Source organism: Lithobates pipiens, unplaced genomic scaffold (genome assembly GCF_037356315.1).
Source record: "Lithobates pipiens isolate NorthernLeopardFrog02 unplaced genomic scaffold, aLitPip1_a1.2 Scaffold_22, whole genome shotgun sequence".
Lineage (NCBI taxonomy): Eukaryota > Metazoa > Chordata > Amphibia > Anura > Ranidae > Lithobates > Lithobates pipiens.
Genome location: NW_027507784.1, coordinates 38,522,982 through 38,535,155, shown reverse-complemented (window position 1 = coordinate 38,535,155; position 12,174 = coordinate 38,522,982). Strand labels below are relative to the sequence as shown.

General features: G+C 43.7%; 1 protein-coding gene across 3 annotated transcripts in view; it reads right to left on the bottom strand.

Annotated features, from left to right (window-relative positions):
• TAOK2 (TAO kinase 2) overlaps nt 1–12,174 on the bottom strand; it is a 123,900-nt gene that overhangs the window by 64,503 nt on the left and 47,223 nt on the right. For all 3 annotated transcript variants that reach the window (XM_077447373.1, XM_077447374.1, XM_077447375.1), the window contains exons 2-8: nt 9,311–9,511; nt 7,103–7,174; nt 6,902–7,003; nt 4,187–4,232; nt 1,853–1,949; nt 1,640–1,753; nt 454–545 (exon numbers count right to left, since the gene is read on the bottom strand). In XM_077447373.1, the coding sequence (XP_077303499.1) occupies nt 454–545; nt 1,640–1,753; nt 1,853–1,949; nt 4,187–4,232; nt 6,902–7,003; nt 7,103–7,174; nt 9,311–9,442 (655 nt within the window). In that variant the 5' untranslated portion in view covers nt 9,443–9,511. The remainder of the gene's footprint in view (nt 1–453; nt 546–1,639; nt 1,754–1,852; nt 1,950–4,186; nt 4,233–6,901; nt 7,004–7,102; nt 7,175–9,310; nt 9,512–12,174) is intronic.

Genomic DNA, 12,174 nt, shown 5'->3' with positions numbered 1-12,174 from the left:
AGCGAGCGATCAGAAGGCTAGTGCTGAACAAAACAAAAGACCAAGTAGTTAAATTAAGAAGATGGCTAGAATACGTCTGTTCACCACCTATTCTGCAGAGCCAGGGGGAAGGGGCTGCTTTAATCCCCTGAAATACATTGGCTACCTATAAAGGAATTAATTCTTCACGTTTGAAGAACAGCACTCATCACCCATTACTGAGATTACACTGTTGAAGGCCCTGAATCTTGACTGGTCCCCTACATGAGTGGCACTGACTCTGGGGGAGAAAAAAAAAAAAAGTGATCCTATTTGCTCAAAAATTGGGAGCAAAACCTTAAACAAAGGCAACCAGCGTCACTCTGCATATCTACGAAGACAATCCAGGATATGGCATTTTTTCTGATTTCAACTCTCCACCTAGGGGGAGGGTAGTCAAAAGATTTATATAAAAATATACTAAGTTATACTCACCTAACTCAATGCTGGTGATCCCAAGAGACCAGACATCCACCTTTCCATCATATTGCCCCTCGTCCATAGCCAGAATCACCTCTGGAGCCATCCTGCAGAAGGTTAAAAAAAAAAATGGAACAAACATTTAACAAACAAGTTTGTTTTTATTAAAGGATTTGTTTACCTTTACCAACATTTTAGATATTGCACCCATATTTAGGTTGTAACATGTTGGTAATCACCAGCCCCCTCACCCCCAGAGCCCCTTCCCCTGTGACAATGGAAGGGGGTTCTTCTCCTCGCAACCTCTGACATTTAAAAATCGGCACGGCTGTGCAGGGCTCCACCCAAATCAATCATTCCTAGAGATCCGTGACTGAATAAACAAGTCCCGTCTGCCACCACAGCAGGCAGGACTTGTAGTTCTCAATAGACTATGAGCATGCTATTCTGCACCCTCAGTCTATTGACACTTCCAGTAGCTTAGTACGAAGGTACGGGCATAGAGCTGTAGTATGCGTCTGCAGGAGCCAAGCACTCCACCCGTGAGCCACTGATATTGGGTGCAATGCATTGTAGGCTCCTGTGTAAAAAATGAGCAGGGCCCTCCAATTCCTCCTGTATTGTAACTGTACTGTCTGCACTCACATTGTAAAGTGCTGTGCAAACTATTGGTACTACATAAATTCTGTATAATAATAATAAAGAAATACTGCACATTTTCCTGCAAAATCATGTGCTTTTTTTTTTTTATTTTAACAAATGTCAACCTGGCCTTTAAAGCAGACTGCCTCTCTTCTCAATGCCCCCCCCCCCCCCCCCCCCCCCCCCCGTGTACATTCCTCAATGGATATATTTATTTTTAAAGATCCAGGTGACACTGGTCCCGGCTGCCTAGGCGATGACGTTATTAGGCGATTCCTATAGACTCCTGGGAAATTGGCGTCATCCATCCCAGAAGTCCATGGGGAGCAGGGCTTGCTGCTTTCCCCAACCGCACTTGCTTATATGGGTTATCGTTTGATTGACAGGTTGCCATAACAACGGGGCGTGAACTTCCACCGATCCCGCCATTGCTATGGCAACCTGTAATCAAACTGCATAGCGCAGGGTTATTACTGAGCAGGCAATGGTAGATCCCCCTCAGCTCTCTCTACATATCACTCCCAAGAGATCAATCTGAGGTACTAGATGTTTCACTTACCAGTATGGTGTCCCCACAAAGGAATTGGCCGGAGCTACTATAGAAGCGGAGCCAAAATCCCCCAGCTTTACCAGGCCTGGCTCTGTCAGGAGAATGTTCCCAGCCTTCACATCTCTGTACAGGACAAAAGGTGAAGTGTTAAAAAAAAACAAAAAAAAAAAAACACATAACTGTACAGATATTAGGGCGGTAAAGACAGCAGTAACAACTAACCTATGTATCATGTTGTGGTTATGGAGGTAGGCCAGGCCTTGGAGTGCACCGTGGGTAATAGCAGCAATCTCCACTTCCTGGAGGGGTTTCTTGTGCACTGCAGATACAGAAAAGGATGTCACCAGATAAGCTCTCTCAGGGTGGAATCACAAGCCATGGAAGAGGGAGTACTTAGTGTACATAACACCCAATCTTAGTTTTGAATTGTAAGATATTGATTATAATGGACTGAAACTTTAACACGTCCCAGTATTGAGAGAATATATATATATATATATATATATATATATACACACACACATACACATACATATATACACACATTTTAATATAATACATTTATGGTAAGCGCAGCATGAGGTTTGGTTGGAGACACTTACTCTACCCAGCTTTCCAACTGCTGGCAACAAAAGTGAGTACACCCCTAAGTGAAAAGCACTGCCTTAACCCTCTTGGGCATGGAGTTCACCAGAGGTTCACAGGTTGCCACTGGAGTTCCCTCCTCCATGACGACATCACAGAGCTGGTGGATGTTAGAGACCTTGCGCTACTCCACCTTTCATTTGAGGATGCCCACAGATGTTTAATAGGGGTTAGGACTGGAAACACGCATGACCAGTCCATCCCCTTTACCCTCAGCTTCTTTAGCAAGGCAGTGTTGGAGGTGTGTTTGGGGTGGTTATGTTGGAATACTGCCCTGTGGCCCAGTCTCTGAAGGGAGGGGATCATGCTCTGCTTCAGTATGTTATACATGTTGGCATTCATGGTTCCCTCAATGATCTGTAGCTCCCCAGTGCCGGCAGCACTCATGCCGCCACAGACCATGACACTGCCACCACCGTGCTTGACTGTAGGCAATACTCATTTGTCTTTGTACTCCTCACCTGGTTGCCGCCACACACGCTTGTCACCATCTGAACCAAATAAGTTTATCTTGGTCTCATCAGACCACAGGACATGGTTCCTGTAATCCATGTCCTTAGTCTGCTTGTCTTCAGCAAACTGTTTGCGGGCTCTCTTGTGCATCATCTTAAGAGGCTTCTTTCTGGGACGACAACCAAGCAGACCAATTTGATGCAGTGTGTGGCGTATGGTCTGAGCACTAACAGGCTGACCACACACCCCTTCATCCTCTGCAGCAGTGATGGCAGCACACATACGTCTATTTCCCAAAGACAACCTCTGGATATGACACTGGGCCCAATTTGGACATTTTCACTGGGGTGTACTCACTTGTTGCCAGCAGTTTAGACATTAATGGCTGTGTGTTGAGTTATTTTGAGGGGACAGAAAATTTACACTGTTATACAAGCTGTACACAAAGTGTCATTTCTTCAGTGTTGTCACATGAAAATAAAATATTTACAAAAATGTGAGGGGTGTACCCACTTTTGTGAGATACTGTATGCTGATCTGCAGGTAGCTAAAGAGCTGAAATACATTTGAAAACCGGTTTCCTCGCCAAAGGATCTGCGATTCTGTGTAGCCAGTCTTGTTGCTGAAGAAGGATCAACCAGCCTGATCCAGATAGGAGCAGAAACACCCTGGGTGTGGCAACCTTCTGCTCTCTATCTCCCTCAGTCAGCACATGTTCACTGCAGCACAGTCTGATTGGCGCCTAGTGATAGCCTGCTCTATGCCAGACTGAAATATGCTTTGGATAGGATTACAGGAGGCGAATATCAAGATCAACTGAGATACTTAAACCATCTGCATTGAATGTACGTCTCATTAAAACAGCCTCAAGAAAAGAAAAATACCTAGTGACCTGCCAGAAATCCAGTGAGCACTTAACTTACTGTTAGCACTGACAACATGGCACGTGCTTCTGAAATCTAAAGCAGTGTGGTCACTGCTGGTGGACTACAGAACAACGCCTCGTTTTCCTAACATAGGAGGATGTGTTCTGTAGTCCAGCAGGGTAAAACTCAGGTAGGGATGACAAAACAGGCCTGGGATTTCAGTGCAGCAAAAACGGACAGCTCATTATGGGAAGTTAGGAGATCACTTGATTTCTGACTGATATAAGTTTTTTTCTGTACATGAAGCTCCCCTCCAAATGTAAAACATGAAGTGTGCATGTATTATAATTAGCAGTTACAGCTTTATCAGTCTTACTTGTTCCACAGAAGTGCTTTTTTTTTTTTGTTTTTTAACAAGGACAGACAAGGTGATATTCTACAGGATATGGACATCTTAGTTCTTGTTGGTCAGACAGCATCCCACACATTGCTACACCTAGTGCTATAAGAAGATGCTACTGATTGCTGCCACCTACCACCATAATCATCAAAATCAAGAGAAATATAAAACTAGGTGGGATATAACACTCACCCTCCAGGAGATCGGAAGCGGATCCCAGGCAGTACTCCATCACCAGCTGAGAGGGGGGGGGGGGGAAGAGAGAGAGAGAGAGAGAGAGAGAGAGAGAGAGAGAGAGAGAGAGAGAGAGAGAGAGAGAGAGAGAGAGAGAGAGAGAGAGAGAGAGAGAGAGAGAGAGAGAGAGAGAGAGAGAGAGAGAGAGAGAGAGAGAGAGAGAGAGAGAGAGAGAGAGAGAGAGAGAGAGAGAGAGAGAGGAGAGAGAGAGAGAGAGAGAGAGAGAGAGAGAGAGAGAGAGAGAGAGAGAGAGAGAGAGAGAGAGAGAGAGAGAGAGAGAGAGAGAGAGAGAGAGAGAGAGAGAAGAGAGAGAGAGAGAGAGAGAGAGAGAGAGAGAGAGAGAGAGAGAGAACAAGAAGGCGAGCGCAAGAGCGGACAGGCATAACAAGAGAGCGAGGACCAGTAAGGATGAGAGAGGAAGAGCACAGAGAAAAAGTGAGAGAGCATTAAGAGGGGAGAGGGAATATAAAAAAAAAAAAGTTAGCGAGGGTTATATCAAACATTTCTTGATTTTTTTCTTCAAGTGACCTATGCAGCTTTCTAGAGGAAAGTTAAAGAAAGACTCTGCTAAGCACTACTGATATTTAAACAGACCACATAACATTTCCAAAATGCTTTTTCAGAAAACACTTACTGTTTATGGGGTACCCCTCGCCTCTAACAGCTATGCATGGCTTCTCCTCCTAACCTGCATGTCATAGCTGTCAGTGGTGGGGGTGGGCACAGACATAGTATGGCATTTACCGGCTCCCAGAGATCATAAAAGCTGAACACACGTAAAAAAGGAAATAATCTTTAGTCTAGTTTAACTTTAAAGCAATAAAGATGATCTGGGGAATATATGAAGTGGTGATAAGGCAGGAGAGGAATTACAAATTAAAATGATCTAGAACATCAATCAGGCGACAGAATCAGTGGCTGGTCACATGTCAGAGGGGCTGCATTAGGCCAGAGGTGAGTGGGTGATGGCCGTGTTGGAGAGAAGAGGGGGCGTTTGGCAGTGACGCGGGCAGCCCGCAGGGGGCCTTTTGTGATGGCTTTTTCTGTATACACACAGTGTGCTGTACAGCCTCCCACACAAGCAATCACAAAAGAGACTCAGCATTACATGTACCCGAGCCGCTACACAGACAAGACTTCTTGTGTATAAATCTGTACTGAAAATACATGGGTCTGGCTAATCACCATGTACACAAAAGTCACCAGAAGCCTTAAAGCTCCACTCTGGGGACCAGAACCTCCCCCACATCAAGGGTTAAATGCTTGTCATGTCTAGGGATAGAGGTATTAGCTTTACTACTTACCTCATTCCTTGCTTCAGCAGCAGGCTCCCTCCATCTATGCAAACGGTACCCTGCAGCCTTGTCCTGAAAGCAGTTTTAGGTCATTTTGCACAATGCAGGAACAATAGCCCTGCATTGTATCCCAAAACTTAAAGTGGAGGTCCGCTGTTTTTAAAATTTTTTTTTTTTTTTTTTTTTTTTTTTTAAAGTGCCATTTTTGGGTGGAACTCCGCTTTAAGGTTTTAGCACTGATTCACTGTATTAGTGTCACTGGTTCCCAAAAAGTGTCAAGTGTCGGTGAGCGTCTGATTGTCCACCACAATATTGACCCCGCTATAAGTTGCTGATCCCTGTCATTATTTGTAAAAGTAAATAAAAAAATTCCAGGATATATCCCATAGTTTGCAGATGTTATAATATTCTCGTAAACCTATATTATATATATTTAGTGGTATTCTCCCCCCCCCCCCCCATCAAAAACATGTAACATTGTTATGAGGAAATTAATTTTTTTTCCAATTGTGCACCTGCTCAGACTTGGAGCCTCAGCCCAGCCTCCTCTGCTTCTCATTGGCTCACCGACTTTGATTGACAGCAGCGGGAGCCAATGGCACCCTGCTATCTCAGGCAATGGGAAGGGAGAGCCCCGGACAGCTGTCACTCTCGTGCAACATCGCTGGATAGAGATGAGCTTGGGGGGATGGGGGGCTTCTGCACAATTTTTATTTTTTTTAATCTTAATGCATAGAATATAGAAGATTAAAAAATCTGACCGACCTTAGAACCTCTTCAACTTTCTTTTGATCTAACCATCTCTCCAGCTTTTCTATTGTTTCCCAGAGATGTGGTGAACAACTCATTGAAGTGCTTGTATATCCTATAGTGACATTTTACTATAATAAGGCTTATCTGTAGGTAAAAATTAATATCTCCTAATCCTACATGGTTAGGAGATATTCAACTTGCATGCAGGCGCTGACATCAGTGAAGCTTTGCGCTCTGAAGATCTGGCTGAAGGTCCAGCGGCGGATGCTGCTGGACCTTGCCTGAAAGAAAGACTGTTGCGCACATACGCGGGAGTGACGTAATCGCGGCTCCGGCCAACCACGGAAGGCATGTCGAGGGGAAAATGTCAGCTCCCTTGGCGGTGACCGGGATCCGATACTGGTGCCACAATCAAGGGTAAGTGTTTCGTAATGAGCTAGTATGCGGTGCATACTAGCTCATTATGCCTCCTTTGCCTTACAAGGTTTTTTTTGTTTTGTTTTTTGTGCGGGTATACAACCGCTTTAACAAACCATTTAATGTGAATTTAACACAGGTATACCGACTATTATTGAGGTCACTTTTTCCGTTGCCCTCTCTTGGTGGGAAAGTGAAGTGCACTCACCCAGGCAGTGTGCTCCCGTAGGTAACATCCTTTATATTCGATAGTGTTGGGGTGTCGCAGCTTCTGGAGAAATTTCACCTCTTTTATGATGTCCTGCCATTTCTGAGAACAGAAAACAAGGGGAGCTGGTTATTAAAGCAGAACAAACTTCTCCCTTCCTACTTCATGTGAGGCCCAGATGAGTCCCTACATATCACCCACCTCATTAGACTGCTTCCCGCTATAGGACATCTTCTTAATGGCAACAACCTCGTTATTGCGTACATCTCGGGCCTGAAAGAAGAAAGAGAGACCTAAATATAAGGAAGCCTAATTGTGTTTATGCAAGATCCAAGTATATTTATTTTAATTGATTACATGTACTTAAATAGGGCCGTCAATTTTATGCAGCACTTTACATAGATTGTACATTCACATCAATCCCTGTCCTCAAGGAGCTTACAATCCAAGATCCCGAATTACCATTCATACATACACATCGTAGGGCCAATTTTAGACAGGAGCCAATCAACCTGTCTTTGGCGTGTAGGAGGAAACCGGAGATAAAAAAAAAAAAAAAAAAAAAAGGTTATGAAGAGAAGAGGGGGAGGTGTTCTGTAGTCCCAACACAATTCCTGTCCAAGAACGACAACATAGCCCAGCCTGTTTGGGCTCTGTATGCACTGGTTGTGCTCCATCCCCTCCTGAGCAATCACTCAGAAACCAGTCTACCTTGACCAGTGTTGTCAGATAGGCGGGTGAGTGGGGCCAACTATCCGACAACGCAGCTCAGCAACCCTTGCATGGACTTAGATGGGGACAAATGCTATGTGCACTGGGGTTTGACAAGCTTCTTTCTTTTGGGTAATAGTTTTAGAATTTTAAGGGAGACTTTAATGGTTAGGGTACAATTTTTTTTTTTTTTTGCTGAGCTGAAAAAAAAAATCAGTTTTATTGCATTTGCAACCAATCCAGTCTATAACAGCTAGAAAGATAAAAGCACTTTATCTGTCACATAACTGACTATGAAGATGTTACTTTCTCTCCCCCAAGCCTGCTGAGCAGACCATCAAAGAAGAAACAGCAGACTGATGAGGTCAGCCTTCTGCTCACTCTCCTCCAATCAGCAGGTTCCTTGTCAGCATATGTGCATGCAGTACACCTGGTTGGCTCCCTCCCACAGTCTGCTTGCTGCTGAATAAAATATAATTACAAGAGGCTGATACCAGGAAAATTCAAGTACTGCATTTAAAGCACGACTCCGGACAACTAAAAAATGATCCCTTCCAGCAGGGCTGCACCCGCACTGCGAAGGTTAATCGCCTGCTTTGGTCCAGGGCAGTGGTCTCCAAACGGCCCTTGAGGCACCAATGATGGGGCGCTATTCCTCCCACTGACACACAATGATGGGGCGCTATTCCTCCCACTGACACACCAATGATGGGGCGCTATTCCTCCCACTGACACACCAATGATGGGCGCTATTCTCCACTGACACCAATGATGAGGCACTATTCCTCCCACTGACACCAATGATGAGGCACTATTCCTCACTGACACCAATGATGAGGCACTAATCCTCCCACTGACACCAATGATGAGGCACTATTCCTCCCACTGACACCAATGATGAGGCACTATTCCTCCCACTGACAATGATGAGGCACTATTCCTCCCACTGACAATGATGGGGCACTATTCCTCCCACTGACAACAATTGATGAGGCACTATTCCTCCCACTGACACCAATGATAGGGCATTATTCCGTCACTGATACCAGTGATGAAGTATTTATTACTGCAGTTCTGTCCATAGTCCAACCCTCCTAAAGTCTGAAAGACAGTAAACTGGCCCTTTGTTTGTAAAATAAAAAGGAGAATTACCCTATCCTCTTCGCAGCCCCTCCCCCCACTCCACCCATTAAAGGTCAAGAGCGCAGCAGGGTCCATAGCTCTGCACTTGATGGGAGGATGTCCATTGCTGGATTGTGGAGGAGTGGATAATCAGCTGAGTAACATGGTTTCTCCTCTCCTCTGGACAAAATGAGCCATTAATCCTTGCAGAGCAGACACAGCCCCACTGCAAGGGGTCATTTAAAAAAAAAAAAAGGGACCCAGAGTTGAGCTTTAATGTATTAATTGTATTATTAAATACAGAAACTATATCACTTAGTTTCCCTTGTATCTCTCCCTGGAGTTAGCTTTGAGTTTTAAAAACTACACACTTTTGGTTGCAGTCCCATTGTAATACACACCAACTTTTTATAATTATATATATATATATATATATATATATATATATATATATATATATATAAAAAATATTTGAAGGTCCAAACCAAAAAAGGTTGCTGCTGTCTATTTTCTCATTCAGGTTGGAAAACAAAAAGCCAAAAGTTAGACGGATGCTCGTCACTTTCTGGTACTCACAAAGTAGACGGCGCCGAAGCTGCGTGCCCGATTTCCCGCAAGTCGGCAAACCAGCTTCTCCGGGTCATCTTTGAAGAAAAGCTCGGCTACCTCAGGGTCCTTCAGACTGCCGGCCCGGGCATTCGACGGCATGGCGAGGGCCAGGGGAAGCCCCCCGCGGGGCACCGCCAGCACTCCCCACGGAGGAGCGACCCGCTGCAGCTGCAAAACAGAGCCAGAGGAGGGATGGTTACATTTTGTTATGTTACAAAAACCCAGTTATGAAACAATTCTGACATAAGAAGACAGTACACAGACGCTTTATTATAAAAAGGCAAAAATAAAGTCCCCAAGAAACACACAGAATATTCCGCTGTCATTATTACATCATTTTGTGCAACTTTGCTTGCAATTACATTATTCAATTTGCTTTCAACCCTTTATAGGTCAGCTGCTTTCACGCTCGCACACAACAATAAACACACAAGAAAGAAAAAAAAAAAAGAAGAAAAATCTGGGTTTACAGCGATTTAAAGGGACACTGTCACTGTGGGCATTTGCACAACAAGCAGTCACAGCGTCACGCCAATGGTTAAAGGATAAAAATACCTTGCAAAAAAAAAAAATGCAAACAGTTTTGCAGAAGAAAAAGTGCACGCATTTTTTTTGTTTTTTTGCAAATGAGCCTGCAAACTTTTGCAACTGCAATGAGTGGATCACAGGTGCATTGCCAGGCTCCTGCAGATTCCTCCTTGTCCATACTAAGATACGGGCTTTCAATTAGAGAGCTGGATTACCGTCAGGGACTTGTGGTTCATTTATTCATGGATGTTTTTGGATCAATGACGTGGCTGCGTGGGCGGAGTCCTATACAGCTGCGCTGTTTTCAAATCTGACCGCTGTAGTGGAGGGGTGGGGGGTCCACTTGGCACCATGGTACACCTATATTTAGGGTGTAACATGATCTTACAGATGGACTTAAAGTGATAAAATCTCTTTCTGAACACAGTTTTCATATGCGGGCGCTACTCACATATGCATGCAAGCTTGTCGGGACAGGGGGAGTTTAAAAAAACTTTTTTTTCTCCCCTTATTTTAACTTTTACACAGTTTAAAAAAATAAATAAAATGCTGCCACTATTCATATTACAAGGAATAATAGAATAAAGAGTAGAGTAATAAAAAAAAATAAAAAACAATTGTCATTTAAAAAATTTTTTTTTTTTATAAAAAAAAAAAAAAAAAAAAAATGAACGGCCTCTGCTGATAAAAGTGATCTTGCCGCAAATCAGCCGCAGAGACCACTTTTATCTTGTTACCGGGGTCAGTAAGAGGTTACAAATAACAAACATGTTATACTTACCTGGTCTATGCAGTTGGTTTTGCACAAAGCACCCCATATCCTCCTCTTTTTGGGTCCCCTCTTTGGCGCTTCTAGCCCCTCCCTCCTGTCGAGTGCCCCCACAGCAAGCAGCTTGCTGCGGGGGCACCAGAGCCACAGCTCCGTGTACCCATTCAGACATGAAGCCGCAGTTGGGTCCCTCCCCCTCTCTCTCCTGATTGACTGACTGCACAGAATGCATCAAGATAAAAAAAAAAAACTTTTGCCCTTACAAATTACTTTAACCACCTGACTCCCAGGCCAATTCTGACACTTCCCACATACATAAAAAATCAACATTTAAATTTACTAGATAATTGCTCAGAACCCCCAAGATTATTTTCTGAAAGCAAAGGCTTTGTTGCAATTTATTTTTGTTTATCTGCACAGCAGTTTTTCAAAAGCTGAATTTTAAACAGATACCAAAACATGTCAAGCTTCAAAATTGCACTTATGAAGTGGCAACAAACTACGGTACTTAAAAAAATCCCTGATCAGCAACACTCTGACCAGCTTCCCTGTCCCTGCTGAAGAAAATTAGCCCCACAACACGATGCTGCCACCACCATGCTTTACAGTTGGAATGGTGTGCTTAGGGTGATGTGCAGTGTTAGTTTTCCACACCACATCGTTTTGCTTTTAGGCCAAAAAGTTACATTTTGGTCTCATCTGACCAGAGCACCTTCTTCCACATGTTTGCCGTGTCCCCCAAAACATGGCTTCTCACAAACTGCAAACGGGACTTCTTATGTCTTTCTTCTTGTCACTCTTCCATAAAGGGCAGATTTGTGGAGAGCATGACTGATAGTTGTCCTGTGGACAGATTCTCCCATCTGAGCTGTGGATCTCTGCAGCTCCTCCAGAGTTACCATGGACCTCTTGGCTCTTCTCCGATGAATGCTCTCCTTGCCGGGCCGGTCAGTTTAGGTGGACGGCCATGTCTTGGTAGGTTTGCAGTTGTGCCATACTCTTTTCATGTTCGGATGATGGATTGAACAGAGCTCCGTGAGATGTTCAAAGCTTGGGATACTTTGTTACAACCTAACCCTGCTTTATACTTCTCCATAACTTTATCCCTGACCTGTCTGGTGTTTTTTGGCCTTCATGATGCCGTTTGTTCACTACGGTTCTCTAACAAACCTCTGAGGGCTTCACAGAACAGCTTTATTTATACTGAGATTACACACTGCCTATTTACTAATTGACTTCTGAAGGAAATTGGTTCCACTAGATTTTAGTTAGGGGTATCAGAGTACAGGGGGCTGAATACAAATGCATGGCATGCTTTTCAGTTATTGGTATAAAAAAAAAAAAAAAATAATAATAATAATAATAATTTATCTTTTTTCCTTCCACTTCACAATTATGTGCCACTTTGTGTTGGTCTATCACATAAAATCCCAATAAAATAAATTTTTGGTGGTAACATGACAAAATGTGGAAAATTTCAAGGGGTATGAATACTTTTTCAAGGCACTGTACCTGCTCTGTGCAATGGTTTTGC